Source organism: Camelus ferus, chromosome 20 (genome assembly GCF_009834535.1).
Source record: "Camelus ferus isolate YT-003-E chromosome 20, BCGSAC_Cfer_1.0, whole genome shotgun sequence".
Lineage (NCBI taxonomy): Eukaryota > Metazoa > Chordata > Mammalia > Artiodactyla > Camelidae > Camelus > Camelus ferus.
In genome coordinates, this window is record NC_045715.1 from 8,170,197 (window position 1) to 8,188,918 (window position 18,722).

Sequence of the window (18,722 nt, forward strand, 5' to 3'; positions counted from 1 at the left end):
TTCTGACTATTCTGTTTTTCATCCTCAGTAATGATCTGTCCAGATTAAGATCTTTTCTGTTTTTCAGTAGTTCCAGAGAAGAGTTTATTCTCTTTTAGATTGATTCATGTATTTATTTAGCATCTCAGTGGTTCAGTATATGCACAGTTCCTGCCCCAGGAGCTCCTCGCCCGCAGCTGTGAGGTTGGAGTGAGCTCGGAGGGGTTCGCTCCCTAAGGCTGGGATGACAGAGTGTATCCTGGGGGTTGGGGAGGGATGTATTTATTCATACGTTGCTTTGAAAAAGTATTGATGAGGAGGGGTGGGGTAAGGGAAGGCAAGCGGTTTGGACAGAGGGAGTTGTTTGGGCAAAAGCCCAGTGGCTGGGAGAGGGGAACCGGCATTAAGAGTGTGGGTGGGGCAGGAGAGAGTGGACAGGGCGCATGCCCAGATGGGCTGGGGACGTGCATAGTATGCAGAGAGTTTAGCATGTTCCTTTAAGAAAGTCTGTTTTTTGTATCATCTGAAGTAATGTAAAGCCGTTGTCTCTTGAGTCCCATATACATCTGACTTGTAATCTGGATTATTTTCTCAAATGTTCTTGAAGAAAGGAAACAACAAATCTTAGGGCTTTTAATCTGTGTCCCTGGAATTTTCATTGCTGAGCCTTTTCCTGTTTGTTTTTACGTTCTGCCACTGTTCTATTTTATAGTGGGTATTTAGACAATAATGACTAAAAGCACCATGATTTAATTAAGTGGATAGTTCCATTCAGCAATGACGATGACAGATAATACCATACAGCAGAAATCTTTTTCTGAAAGGGTGTTTTTATAAGCAGAGAACCTCAGTGTTCCAGCATCCCTCAAACTCCATGAGATGGAGTTTACAGGTTTGGGTGGAAAGTCTGCTAAGATTTTTTTCCTTATGACACCCAATTTTGTATATATATATGTATAAATGTATAATGACTCATCTAGAAACCTTACTCTCCGTTTACTAAATTAGGGAGCATTACTTCTAACTTCCGCTCGGACTCAGCAGCACTCTGGTGTAGAACCTTCCCCATGGAATAGACTACCATAAAAGATACGGACGCCATCTGTTCCTCCTTTAATGTTCCCATATATGTTGCCCTGAAGAGCTCCGTAAGGACGCTGTAAGGAGTAGCAGCTCAAGTTATGAAGTGTTTCAATTTACTATCAGTTTGATTTTCCGAGGCAAAGTACAAATTATTAGCCATGTATTACTAGTAGAAGTGGCTGACTTAAAAAGTAGGGAGAATAAATATTTTCACGTAGCACAGGTTTAAACTTTGCAATGTACATCGCTGGGAGAATGAAGCTCGGGTCTGGAGGTTGGTCAGTGCCAAGTGACCTGGCAAGGCTGGGCTTCCCCCGCCCCCTCCCTGGTCACAGAGGAAACCGCCCCTCTTAGGGATCAGCTCGGGGCCGAGTCCCTCCTGAGACTTCAGCCACATAGGATCCTCACCCCATCTCGCGATGCCTGCCTGGCAGTGTATTCCCCATTTTCCTGGCCCAGTAGATGACAATAAGTGACAAAACCGTATTGTGTAATGTAGGGTCTTTCCACACATAACTGGCTGTCTTTTCCCTTTCATGGTGAACAGTTTTATCAAACGCGTTTGTGCCATCCAGGGGCCGTGATACCATTTCTTGTATTCTTAATCTAATGTAACTCTCATATTGGGCCCAGTGCACAGTACAATGCTGGAAACCACTCTGGGATTCCATTTGCAGTGTCTGCAATGAAAATTCAGGGCAGCGCTAAGGTTTGGCCTGCAGTCAGGTGCCACAGCAGTCATCACAGTCACCCTTCCCGCCTGTTTTGCGAAAGGTGATCCCAGAGGCTTTTCAGATGCCGCTCATTTTGCCCTCTCAGCTGCAGTTATCCAGAGACGTCTGGTCTGCTGCATGAAAAGTGGAAGTTTGAAATGACTCAGTAAACTCGTATCAACTGACTCTTGTCACCTAGGTTTTCAGAATTCTCAATTATGCTACTAGATTACAGGTGCCTTTAAATCACACAGTGATTTTTTAAAAAAGGAAGTAGCCAAATTCAGGAGCTACATGTCTTTTAGGAAACCAGTACTCTGAAGCGTCAAGTCGGGATCAATATGAAAATCTGTGACATTGTCTTCTCTAGATACTGAATAAAATTCCTAACTGATAGCCGCCTTCACATTTCTCATCAGCAGTGGGGAAGCAGTGTCAGAAGTAGAGTCCGCCGTCCCCTTAAGAAGGACTGTTAGATTCAGCATACTTGTATGAAAGGCACATATCCCTAAGAGGTCAGTGCTAACAGAATGTGCAAGAACTTGGTACAGACACCTAAACCTTGATCACCTCGACAACTGGGAAATGGGGTAAATTTTTTAAAGGGGAAAAAAAAACCTCACGAGGATGTTATCTGGGAGACCTGATTGTGAATGCCAGACTTTGCAAAATAGCACCCAGAAACCTAAGGATAGTGTTTCTAGGTTTATAGGAAAAACTGGGGGGCTTGGTCACTTAATTGACCTTTTCTGTAGCACACACATAATCGTCAAGAAACACTGTCTCTGAGCTTTCAGTCATTCAACAAAACTTGTTAAACGCTCTCTCCAGGCTAGCCTTAATGCACAGTACCCACCATAATATTTGTTTTTTAAACACCATTACCATTTGGTACTACCTTGGCCAGCTGATGGTTTTCTGGGAAAAGTCCAAGTCTGTTCCCTAGTTGTGTTTAATTATTCTTTTATGTCTGCCTTGTTTTGTTTTTATCAAAGGCTTATTCTAGATTTGTTTCTGCTTAACTATTAGACTTCTTTTCCTGGTATGATCGTCAGTCTTTCTCTTTTTCTAAGTGTCCTAAACCCTTTCTCTGCTCTGTCCCAACTCGATACCCAGAATGTCATTCACCAGCATAACATGCACACGCCCTGCGTGGTAGAGTGCTTAGTCCGGGTCAGTGTGAGGATGCTGTGACGAAGGACCAAGGACCCTGGCTTTTCGACTCTTTACTACACTTAGCATAGTCGGCTGTAGGGCTGCCTGTTTATCCTTCAGCAGATGAAAACTTGTTCTGATTTTCAGATGGAGTAAATTGAGAGATGTTGGGAAACACTTATTTTGAAGTAAGCAGAGGGAATTACAAATTTATCTAAGGACAGCCACTAAAATTTGGACCTTTGACATCTCACAGAAATTTCCATTTAGTTTAAAACTAGCAGCTCAAGCTGTAACTAGTATGTGCTTATGCCAAGTCTAACCCCTCCAGCTGGCTGCACGTGGCCATGTGTTCCTGTCACACAGAATTACACAGTCTCAGGAATCTTGTCCCTGTGTTCTTGGGGTATTAGTAAATACTTTTTCCTTTTTACCTTTTGTGTCAAAAATCATACTGTCGGCTGTTTGCTTTTCATGCCTTGATCCAGAGAATGTTTTTGTCAACAGAATGCTGGGCGTCAATGCTAAGAATGTTAATACGTGCCCTCAGCTTCCAAACTGGGGGAGCCGTGCAGAGTACAGCTGAAAACTATTCTTGTTGGGGGCTAAATACTGAGGATAATGTGTGTAAGAAGATGGTTCAGGATTTAAAACCTATATCACATTTATCCTTAAAATCAATTAGGTGATTTTTTCCCCCAGATGAAATTCTTTCGAAATGAAACCTGTAGAATACGTTTTTGTCACTGGGATTTTGATAGAAAACATTACTCCTTGTAAAAAAGAAAACCTTACGTGCACAATAAGAAGTATTCTTGTGAGCAGCACAGGTAGCACCGCCTTTTGGTTTACTTCCTAAAGTTAACAAACGTTCAACTCTGGCCCATTATATTGTTAAGATGAAAACATAGTTTAATAAAAACCCCAAACAAAACCATGGCTGCAGTAGTTGCAGGCTTTAAAAAACTTTCCCCAGGTTGCTGTCGTTTGTCTGGATTTCAGAGTAATTTTCCTAAACACATGAGAAAAACATAAACAGGCAAATTACAGCAACAAAAGAATGTTCAAGGGGGAGGTGTCGCTCGCTTCCCGGGAAGCCTGAGGGGAGGTAGTCCTCGCTCCGCCAGCAGGGGTCGCTGTCCGGCAGCGATGGGAGGGCAGCTTGCAGTTCATCCAACTGAAACCCATTAGGGAAGTGGTTTAACTTTGGAGAAATGATACTGCTACACTGGATCCCTTCTTTTTTCCTTCATGAATTTAAACTCATAGAATTAATTTTACATTTATGTAAAATTTTACTGAGTATTGGAAGGTTTTATTTATAATGAGTTGGGAATGTGTCTAGGAGCACGTAAATAGAAGTTTTATAGGCCATTTACTTAGGAATTTTTTAAGTATGCGTGGGTTCCTTGTATCTGTTCTGGGGTCCCTGGGGGGTGCAGGGGTGAGCCACAGGCTGCACCCTCCGGGAACAGCACAGTCTGTATTGTACACACCAAGGAAGGGACAGTGTCATATGACTAATGTATCTTATTAGAATAACTACAGGACTTCAAATACATAAAGAGTGGTTTCCAAAATCTGGCTTTGCTTTCTAACCATGTCTCAGTCTCTTGACTTCTGTGTGTAAAATGAATTTATTATCCACTCTGTCACAGGTTTTAAGTTTAAACATGACAGTAAAGATGTTGGCAAACTTTTTCTGTAAAGGGCCTGATAATAAATGTTTTAGGCTTATGGGCCACAGTCTCTGTCATGATGACTAAACCTTGTGGCTATGGCACAAAAACTGCCAGAAACTGTGTAAACGATGGCCCTGGCTGTGTTCTAGAAAACCTTCATGTAAAGGAACAGGCTGGGGCCACACGGGGCCAGCAGCTGTGGAGTCGGGTGCCCTGTAGTTACTAAGGGGGGGGGGGGTCACTCACTATAGCAAAATGAACAGTACCACAAAGTCCAAAATGGCAGGTTTTGGAGCAGTTAACAGGTCTGTATTCCTGGCCATGTGACTGTGGACAAGTCACCTTTCCTTTCTGGGTCTTCTATCTGCACAACTTCTGACTCAGTAGTAAGAGTCTCCTTTGGGGGAGGGGTTAAGGGGGCAGCACAGTAATATGAAAGGACCTTATTAGCCTGAATCCAAAGAGAGAGCAGGGGTGTCTGGGCTTTGTTTCAGTGCTGTGGATAATTAAAAGGATGCCACTGTCTTAGGTTCATTTAGGTTACCCGTCTTATCTTCTCTCCGTCACTCTAGAATAGCCACCCTGTTTAACAAATCTGTAATGATCCCAAATTCATTTTCAGGTTTCCAAACATTGAGTGTAGTCGTCCCCTTCAGGTTTTTCAAGACACTGCATGCAGAAAGAGAAACATTATTTAGTCCTTACCTTGGGGAAGGAAAACTCTAGGAAGGAATACCAGCTCTTCCTAAGTCCTCTGTGAGCTGTAGACACATGGCTCTGTCCAGGGAGGAAAAAAAGGTCCTGTGTGTCCCCCCCCCCCCCCACAATACTGCGAACCTTGGTCTGAAATTTGGTATCATCAAGGCAAAAACAGATTAAAATGGAGCCAAATAGTTTTTCCCCTTTCCCTATTAAAAAAAAGCATATGGTACTTTTTATAACTCCTTCACATAAGTTGCATACACTAGAATTTTATGTCTATATGTAAAATAAAACATAAGATTTATAATTATTCTTAAACTTCCATACTTACCACAAAATGCAGTGAATTTCTTGTGAAATTAAAGTTTATTAGTTTACATTCTTCTTGGGGATTGTATTTTATACGTTCTACTATTCATAATACAATTACTTGAAGCTTTTAATGTTTGTACCTATAAATATTCAACTCATGCATATTTATAAGCTGGGTTATTGACTACAATTAATTGCTGACCTTCTTTCAGATCATTCTGTTATGTTTTTATAATATGACATTCCAGTGTGGACTGTTCAGCACAGACTCAGGAGCCAGACAGACCTGGGTTTGAATCTTGGCTCTGATACTTGAGCTGTGGTGAGCACTACACTTTAACATAATTAGCTGCCTTTTAAATTTTTTAAAAATCACTGAGAAAAAGTCAGGTCCTTAATCAGTCCTTGTTTTTGTTACGATCAGATAGCACTGCTCTGTGTAGCACAAAGCCAGATTCTCTTAAATAAGAGTCTGGATGGCTAGAACCCGAGCAGAGCCATTTAGGCTCATCTGCACAACTGAGTAAGATGCAAAAAAGAGGCACAAGACACAAGACAGGAATAGTTTTAAGTGCTCGATGTTTAAAGCATATATATGGGTTAAGGTATCTTTTGGTGAAATTTCCTGTGCTTTTAAATTAAACAAGAGAAGTGTTGGCATTTGTTTCAATTAATAGTTTCCTATTAAACAGGAAAGAAAAAAATTGCTTGTCAGAAAGAGATGTCTTGGTGAGTACAGTAAGCAGGGAGATGGAGACTGCAAACTTATCTAAATGAGACAGAATATTGGTGTCAATAAAGTAAAAAAGATCCTGGAGCATTGGCAGATAGTTTTTTTTTAAATGTCATTTTTAAAAAGTTGTTTTAGTCTTATATAAAAGTTGAAAAACTAGTAAGACAGTTCCTGTATACTCTGTACTCAGCCTCCCCTTATGGCTAGCCTCTTCCTTAACCGTGGAACATTTGTCAACACTGAGAAGTTAACCTCAGCTCAGTGTCCCTCACTGAGGTCTGGGACTTCCTGCTCTTTCCACTGGCGTCCTTTGCCTGTCCCAGGCTCCCCTCCAGGCTCCCACGTGGTGTAGTCGTCATGGCTCCCACAGTGCATTCCTCAGTCTTTCCTGACCTTGACATTTGTAGAGAGTACTGATCAGTTATTTTGTAGAATGTTTGCAGTCTGGGTTTTTCTGATGTGTTCATGGCTGGATTGAGGTGGTTCGTCACTGGGAAGGTGCCACGGGGTGACTGTGCTCCTCTCAGTGCGTCGTATCAGGGGAACGTTACGTCAGTGAGTATTGCTGCCTTCATTGCTTGGCTAAGGTGATGTCTGCCAGGACTACCTATTATAAACTTACTGTTGTTCCCCTTATAAATCTTTAAAACTTAAATATTTGCAGAGATACTTGGAGACTCTGCAGATGGATCTTGCTTGTGGTAAGTTTCCTATAGAGTTTTAATTTATTAGTGAGAATATTCTGCAAGGAAAAGTTACCATTTCTCCATTTGTTCATTCATCTGTTCATTCATTTACATCAGTATGGATGCAAGGATCTGTATTTATTTGGGGTTACAACCCAGTACTATTGTTACTTATTGTGATGCTCAAGTTCTCATTGGCCATTGAGAACTCTCTGAGGTCTGTTCCTGTTCCTCTCAAAATGCCTCTTTTTTTTCTTTAAGCAGTTCCTGACTTTCCAGACTTTCTGACACCCCAAGATATTCCAGGTCTGGAACTGACCATTTCTCCAGGGACCCTGGGTCCCTTTACTGGAGAATGGTATTTAGGAGCCAAGATACAGCCGCTGGGTGGTGTTCACAGCTAACCTGTCACTGCTTCTAGCCCTTCCCACTGGAGACAGCTGGGAGCTACATGCACATATGCGGACTCATACCTGCACACACGTCTGTGTTCTGTATTTGTGTGTCTGTATTTGTGTATGTGTGTATACACACACGCACCATACATGTGAGTGAGTATATCAGTATACTGATAACTCCAACACCAATCCAGCACCACGGAGTTTATTCCTTTTTCTTTCACCTACAGTGAGAAACCTGATTCTCATCTACAATATGTTTACTGATTTGTTCAACTCTAGTATACCAGTAGACTGGCTCCAGAAAGGCTGACCCACCTGTGACAAGCAGACTCAATCACAGCAGTGTGTGTGTACAGCTCTTTTGTTTTCTGCCTTTGCAGTATCTGGTCAGAACCCTCTTTGCCAGGGTTACCTAGGTCATGGTTATGGGGTTCATTTGTGCTCAGTCACCTAGCTCAGCTTGCGTTCCATCATAGGTTCCCCCCCACATCTTGGTTATGTTGTAATTTACACCCTGTAAGATTCGCTTTATGGTGTACAGACAGTCCTGTGGTCTTTGCCAATGCATAGGATTGTATGTCCACCCCTACAGTTCCACATAGGACAGCTCCATCACCCCAAAAATCCCCTGTGCCACTTCTTTACAGACAACCCTCCCCTCCGCCCACCCACCTAGTAACCCCATGCAACCACTGATCTCTTTTCCTCCCTGTATTTCTCTCTTTTCCAGAGTGTCATGACAGGAACCAGAATAAGTAGTTTTGGGGGTCTGGCTTCTTTCACTTAGCAGAATACATGTAAGACTCATCCTTGTTGTGTGAGTCAACAGTTCGTTCCTCTGCGGCTGAGTAGTATTCCACTGAATTGTCGGGCCATCGCTTCTCATCCATTGACCAATTGATAGATATCTGCATTCCTTTCTATTTTTGGCAATTGTAAATAATGTTATGAAACATTTCTGTACAGGTTTTTATGTGAATGAGGTTTCCATTTCTCCAGGGTTTGATACTAGGAGTGAGATCTCTGTGGTATAGGTTTGGTATACACTGAGCTGTGTAAGAGACTCTGAGATGATTTTTCAGTGTCTGGACCATATGTATTCCCAGCACCCATGTATGAAAGTCCAGTTATTCTGCAACCTTACCAGCAGTGTGTGTGTGTGTACAACATACTATTCTAATAGGTGCATAGTGGTATTTCATTTTGGCTTTAATTTTTATTTTTCTAATGATTGAACACTGATCATCTTCTCATGTGCTATTTGCTTTCCAAATGTCTTGTTTGGTGACGTGGCTTCAGAAGTTTTATAGTTTTATACTTTATATACCTATTTTGAGTCACTATTTGTATAAGGTGTAAGGAATATGTCACTTTTTGGTACACGTAAGCCCATTGGTTTTAGCACCATTTATTGAAAAGGCTGTATTTTCCCCATGGATTTGCCTTTGTCAAAACCTGGCTAACTGTATTTGTGTAGTTTTTGTCTCTGGACTCTCTTTTCTAATCTATTGATTGCTTACGTCTGACTTTCAGCCAGTACTACACTGTCTTTAGTGTAAGTTCTTCAACTTTTCTTTTTCCAGAATTGTTCTGGCTCTTCTAGTTTCTCTTTTTTCCTATAGAAATTTTAGAATTAGGTTGTCAATATCTACAAAATGCTTTTTAATAGAACTGTATTGCATCGATATATCAAACTGGGGCAAAATGCTATCTTAACAGTATTGAGACTTCTAACCTATGAATCGAGTATACGTCTTCATTTATTTCCCACGTTTAATTTCTTTTTTGTGTGTGTGTTTTCAACATATAGAACCTGCACATTTAAAATTTTATACCGAAGTCTTTCATTCTTTTGGTGCTAATGTAAATAATGTTGTATTTTAAATTTTGAATTCCAGTTGTTCATTGGTAGGGTGTGAGAATTTTTCATATACTTCCTTACTATACTTTTAATCTGTATAGGGTCTGCAGTGATAGCCCCCTTTTCTTTCCTAATGTTGGTCATTTGTATCTTTTCTTTTTTTTCTTGGCCAGTGTTAGTAGAGATTTGTCAATTTTAATAATTTTCCCCCAAAGACCCAACTTTTTGTTCCATTGGCTTTTTCTGTTTTTCTTTTGTCAGTTTTCTTTCTTTTTTCATCTCTATTTCCTTCCTGCTCTTTGCTTTGGGTTTAGTTTTATTCTTTTTCTAATTTCTAAAGATGAGAACTTATTTGAGAACTTTCTTTTCTAATAGAAATGTTAGATATAGTAAATTTCCCACTAACCAGAGCTTTAACTGCATCCCACAAGTTTTGAATTTCATATTTTAATTTTTATCCAGTTCAGCATATTTCTAGCATTCCTTTGACATGTCCTTTTTTGACCCCGGGGCTGTTTACAGCTGTGTGTAATTCTGAAGTGTCTGGGGCTTGTTCAGGCATTTTCCAGCTATTGCTTTCTAGTTTAATTCTGTTTTTATCCAAAAACATACTCTGTATGATGTTTATACATTGAAATTTGTTAAGATTGGCTTGGTAGCTCAAAATATGCTATATATTAGTGAATGTTCCGTGCACACTTATAAGGAAAGCATATTCTGCTGCTGTTGGATGGAACGTAACTGTTAACTAGATCTAGGGGGTTGACAGTGTTTTTCAAGTCTTCTGTTCTTACTGATTTTCTGTATACTTATTTCATCAATCACTGAGAGTGGAGTGTTGAAGTCCTCAACTATAATTGTGGATTTGCTTACTTTTTGTTTTAGCTTCATTAATTTTGAAGCATTGGTTTAACTGCTACACATTTACTATTGGTATATGTTCACAGGGAGGTAAACCCTTTATCATTACATAATATTCCTGTTCATCCTTGATAATATGTGTCTACTTCGGTATTAGTATATAGTTTTTTCAGTTGTATCTTAATATTTTAAGGTACTTCTTTCTCTAAACTTTACTTTCAATCTATTATGTCTTTCTATATGAAAAGGATTTCTCATACACAATACAACTTGGGACTTGCTTTTTTATACAGTCTATCAATCTCTCTTTTAATTCATGTGTTAGACCAATCCTTTTAATGTTATTTTTCATGTAGTTGGAACAAAATCTACTATCTTGCCAGCTATTTTCTATTTGTTTAATTTTTTTCCTTCTTTGTATGCCTTAAACATTTTTATGGTTATATATATTTTCTCCTATTGACTTGTCTTTTAAGAAAATTTAGTTGTCTGCCTTCAAATATTACATGTCATATAAAGACTTTGTAACAGTATATTCACAATTCCTTCTTTCCATCCTTTGTGCTATTGTTGTTGTATCTTTTACATTTATACATGCTGCAAGCACACGGCACAGTCACTACCATAGACATTATCTTTTAGAATGAGCAATTTAAAGTTTTTAAAAAATTTTATCTTCATTTATTCTATTTCTGTTGCTTTTTTTTTTTTTTTTTTTGAGTAAATATGAATTCCCATCCAATACCGTATTCTCTCTGCCTAAAGAGCTTCCTTTCACGTGTATCATCCAGTAGGTCTGCTGGCACTGGAGCTCCCAGTCTGTGTTTTCTAAAAAATTCTGTATTTATCTTGCATCTTTGAAAACTATTTTCAATGGGCATAGAATTTTTTGTTGCTGTTTTGTCACTGTTACCGTGTTTCACTGGTAGCACTCCCATTTTTTTCCCTCAGTTTCCATCTTGCAGCTGAAACTCCCACTTGTTATTGTATGTTGTTCACTTTTCTCACTAAAGCCTTTAACTTACCAATTACTTCAAATTCTCTGAAAGTTCTTACATCTGTATCATATATGACTGGTTCTGATTGCTTTTTCTATGGTTTTTCTTGCCTTGTAATTTTTGTTGAAAGCTAGACGTCTTGCGGAAGACAGTAGAGACTAATGTAAACAGTTTTTTGCCTGACAAGGAGCATGCCCCTCCTGCTAGGCCTTCTGTGAGGGAGTTGGAGCTTCTCTAGCGAGGAGTTAGATTGGACTGGAGAGATTTGTTGTTAAGGCTACCATCAGAGTACCAGGAGCTTGATTCCTATAGAGACACTTTTTACTTGGGATGGGGGTTGGATTACAAGAGAAATGCTTGTTTGGTTTCAGTTTTCAGTCTTTCCTTTGTGCTGTGCCTCAGAGGGCTTACACATTCTGTTCTTCTGTTCCCCTCCCAGCAGTTTTTTTTGCTCTAACCGCTCATTTGAAGCTCCTTAGCTCAGCATTAGGAGGTAGGAGGGTAAGACGCTACCTCTCTTCTGCTCCAGCCTGTCTTCTGCGTGCACCATGTTCTCAGGTCTCTGGGCCTGTCGCCCTCTCACTGTTCTAGCCTCCCTCAGCTGTTATGGTAGACTCAGCTGGCACTCTTGTCCCTCCTTGAAGAGTAGTATTTTTTCTACTTATCCCCCCTCCCGAATGTAGTAAGTTTTCGCCTGTGTCCTAGGGGCAAGAATGCTCTGTGCCCTTCTCTCACAGGATAAAGTGTTTGTTCCCTGGTGGAGAGAGGGGAGATGGATCCGGGTGGAGTTCCTTGTCCCTCCTAAATGGCTGCTGCTCCTCTCCCCCAGATCAGGACCACACTGGATACTCAGTGTTCTTTTCTGGAGTGCTTGAATGGTGTGCATAACACACAGCCTGCAGGAGAGTTGTAGCAGAGGATTCCCAGAGTCCTGCCAGCCCACACTTGGCTCTAGACAATCTGTCAACCATTTAGCTCAACTCCTTTGACCAGTGTCCCGTTGCATCTACCTCACATGACACAAGCTTGTGTCTCCTCTCTTCCTACAGACACTGTCTCTATGTTGCTAGAGTTTGGGTTATTTGATTGTCTGGAACTTCAGCCTTATGATGGGTTAGGGACAAGATGGAAGTTTAAAGTTAGGCCTGTTCTAACAGTTTTTTTTTTTTAAGGTGAAGCAAGTATCATCCTAGTCATATTTTACTTTGCAGCAAGGTTGGCCTCTGATGAAATCAGCCTTTCTTTCCATTTAACTGTTTCTGCCAGTCAGTCCTCTGATTTCTTGGATTTTTTTCTACTTTATCCTTTGAAAGAAAATTTCTTTCTTATTAAAATCACTAAAAATATACCTGATTTGGCACTAATGTGGCAAATTCAGAACATATGGGGAATGACAAATTTTAGTATTTCAAACATCAGACAAGGTAAAGGAGAGGTATCTGAGGCAGGAGTCAGGGCATCTACCCAGAAATCACCCGTTCCTGTGTCCGGTGTGGGCTTCTGAAAGGATTCAACAGATTGGTGTTATTGTATGTATTATTTTACAGCAAAACAGTGGAACCCATAAAGCAAAAAAGACTTACGAAATCACACATACTAAAGGAACCTAAATGCGTATCTTCTGTCTTTGAATGTTTTAACACATTGATTGCCACGTCACCGAAATCTGGGAGACAGCTGTGTCCTCAGGGGCACCCGATCCATAGTGGGTAATGAACATGTCAAAACAACATATAAGTTCTAGTCTGTTCTATCATCCTCAAATGTTTGGGCATTGATGCTTTTTTCTCTAAGAACTTATCTTTGTAATATAGAAAGTAAATTAATATGCAAACTATTTGGAAAACCGAGGAAATATACCTATTAATTACTTCTCTGTTTACATATTTTTCTCTTCAAAAAGTATATGTAAATGCAGGTATTGCAGCTAAGCTGCATGTGGTCTGATGCCTTTATTATAGTTCAGTGACAATGAGTTGGGATAGAGACTGCACTCCTGCCATTTAACTTTTTAAAGTTTACTAGTTTTTTAAGGGAAATGCACGTAATTTTGCAAGATTTTGAATAGATAAGGTTTTCGGTCTAGTTTCACATGAGCTTACAAGAATTCTGAAAGTATTCCCTGAACTATCTTGAATAGTTCTTGTTAAACAGTCTCACATTACATTGTAAGGCTGAAGATATTAATGATGTTTAATTAATGTTCCCCTTCTTGTGAGAAGTGGGTTGAATCATCATAGAAAAAAATGGGAAAATTCAGCACCTTTCTTAGTTAAAAAAAAAAGTAGAGATTAAATATTAGAGACTATTACTACCCAGAGGAAGTAGAAACATCTAAAATACTATTCAGATATTAATGAAAATTAGTCTGTTCACAAATATGAAATGCCATCAGTTTGTTTTTGTTTTAATTTTTCAGTAATTGGGAGATACAAACGAGCAGAGAGACAAGAGCTCAGGAAAAGAGTTGAACTTAACTATTAAATTTTGGGGGGTAGTTCATTCTTACTTGGGGGGTTTACAAGTCTACCTGAGGCCCTTATTTCTAGGTTTCCTTATGTATCGCCCCCCTCTGGCGCTCAGGAGTTCACGTGCTGCATCCTTAGCGAAGCCTGTCCTGGCCACACGCTCTGTCGGCCTTGCTCCCGGGTTCCTGCCGCCCGGACCGCCCTCCTCCCCGTGTCCCTCTCCTCGACTAAACTGTGGGCTCTGTGGGTGGAGCCCTTGCCTTGACTGTTCCTCCCTGTGTTGCCAAGCTTATGAAAAAGAAACGATTGTATTCGTCCACTTGCAAAACATTCTATAACATACTCTCGGTTGTTTTTATCAGATGAAAAACAGCGCTTCACTTACGAGCGGTCGGGATATGATCTGGAAGAATCGGATGGCCCCGACGAGGAGGATAACGAGAATGAGGATGAGGATGAGGACAGCCAGGCCGAGTCAGTCCTGTCCGCCGCCCCCTCCGCCACCGCCAGCCCGCAGCACTTGCCGGCGAGAAGCAGCCCTCAGGACCCTGGGGGTGCGGACGAGGACGGCAGGATTCCCAAGTGCTTTCCGGGGGGACACACGGACCCGATGGACGTGCTGCCCAGGGCGCTGCCCACCAAGATGACTGTGCTGAGTGCCGTGCGGTCCGACCACTGCAGGAAGACAGGGTCCCTGGAGAGGAGCGGGCAGCAGGCTGCGGGAGACGAGGGGGAGGCTGCCGCTCCCACCGACTCTGCCAGGTCACCTGAGGCTGCGCCCCGGTCCCCATGTCACCAGATGTCTGTAGACTACCCTGAATCTGAAGAGATCCCAAGGAGTTCCGTGGCAGGAGAGGTTATTTCTTTAACACAGGTAATACAGTGGTTGGTTGTGGTTTTCCTTTTGTTTAACCTATGAAATATGGAGAACCTAATGTCTTAAGAAAATAATGTACTTAAGTTACTCATTTATAGCTAAGTCCATTTCTTTAACCTGATTTTTTTGTTCTATTTAAGGCTAACAGACATTTGTCCTTTGGATTCTTGTTAGGTATTTTAGTCAGAGTTCACACATTTTAAATCTGAAAGAACCAAATGGATCCTTAGAACATACTCATTTATCATTACTTGCATTTTTAAGGAAAAAACCTTGCTATAAAAGATGTGTATGTGCCAGTGGAGAACATGTCTTGGGACTTGTGTATTCCATGGCTTACTCTGTGTTCTCCCACTGGCACTGGTGTGATAGATTTGTACTAAATGGTCCCAACGTTTTGCATTTGCCTCTGTTGGCAAGGCAGCTACCAGTTTCCGTGGCAAAGTTAATGTGAACCCAAAAACTGTATGAAGAAGTTCACTTTGCTTAAATGATCCAATCGCTGTGGCAGCTTAAGAAAGCTTTCAGCCCAAGAACTAGCTCAGGGCCAGACTCAGGCCTCGGGAAAGTCACCCTCCTGTGAGCTGAGAATGATTTCCTGCTTTTACAAACTGCGGTGGAATCCAGGGAATTCTGTGAGGAATCCATTCGGTTCATTCTCCCCTCTCACTGATAGGTCTCTCACATGTGTGGATGGATGATCACAATGGGATTTATTTCTAAACGTGGCAAAACTGGGTTTGCTGAGTGCCACTGCTGAAAAAGACTGTGAAAGTCTGGATTCCTATAGACTATCCTACATTAATATAACTTAAATTATATACATACTTCAATTATATTCATATTTAAATTAACATACATATATAGCTCCTATAATATAGATATATCACAGAAGAGAGCTAATATTTAAATGATAATCTTAGGTGGAAGGGAAGATTGGCAATATTTATCCCTTCTAATACCATTTCATTACTGTCATAATAGTCACCTGTGCCCTAAGCGTCTCTTAACCCCGAATCTCACACCTGCCAGGGTCATAAATCTGGTTTTCAGTAGACATTTCATACACTTATGAATGAATGAAGGAACAAAGAAAACTGCAGACCTTTTCATTAATGACAGCTCTTTACTGCATAAATGAATAAGCCTCCAGTTAATTTTTCCCCCAAGTAAACACTCATTAGCCAACTAATATTTCAAAATTTCTCAGTAACTTCTGATTTCTAAAATAGAGTGGAATGGTGGTGCCCGCAATAACAATGATGGAAGAATATAATTATGGCCACCTCTCAGTTCATTTTAGTAGAAATGATACGATATCCAGGAAATTTGTTTGAAAAATGTAAAATACTGTACAAAATTTGTTGCTGTTATTTGTACTAGAAAACTAAAGGTGAAAGGTGTAATAGGGTTTTAGTTGGAAATTTACTTTGATCAAAATAATTTTTAGCAAGCTTGTAATTCCCATAAAAATTTATAAATGTACATACTTTTACCTCAGAAGGCAGACTTTAAAGGAGCTATAAAAAGGATTCTTCCGTCTTGTCTTTTAGAGCCCATCATCTCCGAGGCCGCCTCCTCCTGCAGCCCAGCGCAGCCCCCAGACCGGAGGGGGGCCTCCTCCAGCCTCCTCGCCGCAGCCCGCGCCTCAAGCGCAGAAGCCCCCAGGAACGCTCCATCCGCCACCAGGCCTGCCTTCTCCCCAGACCCATCTGTTCAGCCACCTTCCTTTACATTCCCAGCAGCAGTCCAGGACTCCTTACAACCTGGTCCCCGTTGGGGGAATCCAGGTGGTCCCTGCTGGCCTCACATACTCCACCTTCGTCCCCATCCAGGCGGGGCCCATGCAACTGACGATTCCTGCTGTCAACGTCATTCACAGAACCGTGGGCCCCCCTGGGGACCTGACCCCAGAAGTTTCTGGAACCACAGAACCCGCCGGAGTGACTGAATTAAGCAGCGTCCTGCCCTGTATTCCCATCGGCCAGATCCGCGTTCCAGGCCTGCAGCCCCTGAGCATGGAAACCGTCAACCTGGTGGGCGCCCGGCCACCCAGCATCGCCCTGAAGGCCGTGGGGCTGCAGGTGCTGACCGCCGACCCCTGCGGCCAGGGCAGCCCCGGCCCCCCGGCTCCCGTCCCCGGCCTCCAGATCCTCAACATAGCCTTGCCCGCGCTGATCCCCTCGGTCGGCCGGGTCCCCGTGGACACCCCCGAAACGCCCGCTACCCAAAACCGAGCGCGGGAGGCGCAGCCCCAGCAGCCGCCCGCCGCCGGTGCGCAGCAGGGCGGCAGGACCACGTCGCCGCAGGGCTCACCGCGAGTCCGCCGGGAAAACGCCAAGAAGGTTCTCGATCTGCCGGCCCCCGCCGGAGACCACTCCAGGCTCGAGAGCTCCAGTCAGAGGGGCACGGGGAAGACCGGCCCCGTGAACCACGTGAAGCCCCAGCACGAACCCCCCGCCCGGCCCGGCCAGCCGGCCTCGGCGCCCCCGCCGGCCCTCCCCCTGGACAGACGGGCGCTGCGGCCCCCCGCGCCCCCGACCCGCAGGCAGGCGGCCCCGCAGCTCAGCGACCTCAGCAGTGACGACGACGAGGACAGGCTCGTGATCGCCACGTAGGGGCCAGGTACTGGGGGGGGGGGGGGGGTTGGGATGCTGGGGTTTTTTGGTTGTTTTTTTTTTTTTACATAACACTTAAAAGGTTTCTTTGAAAACCCTCCTTTCCTTAAAGCACATTTTTCTGACAAACTCATGACTCATCTTTGTGCAATCATGAACTTTTGACCAATAATTGTCGTTTTGTGTCAGCTCCAGCCATTTTTGTACATGTTGTATAGACAATTGTGCCTTTTAGGAGTTTTATGTTTAGGAACTGTACAGATTGTTGAATACCTATATACATAAAATATATATTATATATGTACATGAAAACCAGGTAGTTATTTGTGTTTAGCAAGAGAAACCTGTCAAATAAATCAAATGATTAAATTATATGTTGCACTGTTAAATATGAATTTTTATGGCTGTGGGGCAGTTTGTGTATAAATTAGTATGTAAACTCCATATTTATTGTATTCATATTAGTCTTTGAAAATGGGTCTGTCCTTCTTGTGTAAGACAGTAACTTTACACTTCAGACAGATTTTCCGTGTTATGAAATGTTTCAGTAAAACATTGTTTACTGACTTTACCAGTGCTTTAGCCGTGCCTTCTTTACATCATGTAGTGACCAGCAACCTGCATTCAGAAAATAGCCCTAGGTTAACATTCCTTTCATGCTCACCCTCCTCCCCCATTTAGCCGGGAGACCAGTTTTTCCATTTGCGAGGAATAATTCTGTAGCTGTTAAATTATTATAAGATTCAGTACTTAAGAACACTCCGCAAGTATACACAGAATACAGCTGGAAACGGGCAAAGTTCCTAAATGTGGGTACCACAACTCTATGTTAAAGAAACAACGGTCCTGAGCTTGGCTCAGGTGAGGCCCATGAAACCCGCCCTTAGGCTCCAAACTGGGTCTGTGCACGAGTCACAAGCTCCCTCTGCCCTTGTCCCACCCGGAGAGCCCTGTCCAGTTCCAAACCATAGACAGTCCACGATTCACAGAAGAACCAAGTTCAGACTTCCAATTACTTAAGATGACTCTTCAGAAACACTGTCCTGAGAGGCTTAAATTTACTCATTCAGAAAAACGGGGAGGGAACCCGCAATTACCACTGCAGTGATGTGCATTATTATCTGAGTATTATAGATGCTAGATTTGTAGAAAAAATATGTTTTACTGTTGGAATTTGAATATTTAGCAATTATTAAGGCAATGTGTTCATGTTTCTAAAGGCCTCCTTCATGAAGATTTCAGCGATATGAAGTTGGTAAGACAACAGTGGGTTGGGGAAAATATTCTAAGGAATTTGGAGGCTTGCTGATAGCCAGCCTCTGCTTCAAATCTGGGACTTTGGGAAAAGTACTTGTCACCTCAGCCCATGTGCTCCAATCTGGGGCTAAAACGTGCCCCAGCCCTAACAGGCTCTAATGGTCAATGATGCCTTTGATGCATGCTGCAATTTGCATGTATACCTTCCCACAGATTAATTAACAAAATTCTCAAAAACAATAAAACTACATTTTATATTCTAAGATGTATTTTAAAACAATTCTGGGTCACGGAGGATATAGCTCAAGTGGTAGAATGCATATTTAGCATGCACAG

At 42.1% G+C, this 18,722-nt stretch overlaps 1 protein-coding gene across 1 annotated transcript in view; it reads left to right on the forward strand.

Annotated features, from left to right (window-relative positions):
* The window catches only part of HIVEP1 (HIVEP zinc finger 1), a 142,373-nt gene extending 124,673 nt beyond the window's left edge, over positions 1-17,700 (forward strand). Inside the window, 2 exon segments of the mRNA XM_014557482.2 lie at positions 13,997-14,508; positions 16,065-17,700. Of these exon segments, the coding sequence (XP_014412968.2) occupies positions 13,997-14,508; positions 16,065-17,129 (1,577 nt within the window). The 3' untranslated portion in view covers positions 17,130-17,700.
* Positions 17,701-18,722: the final 1,022 nt, after the last annotated feature.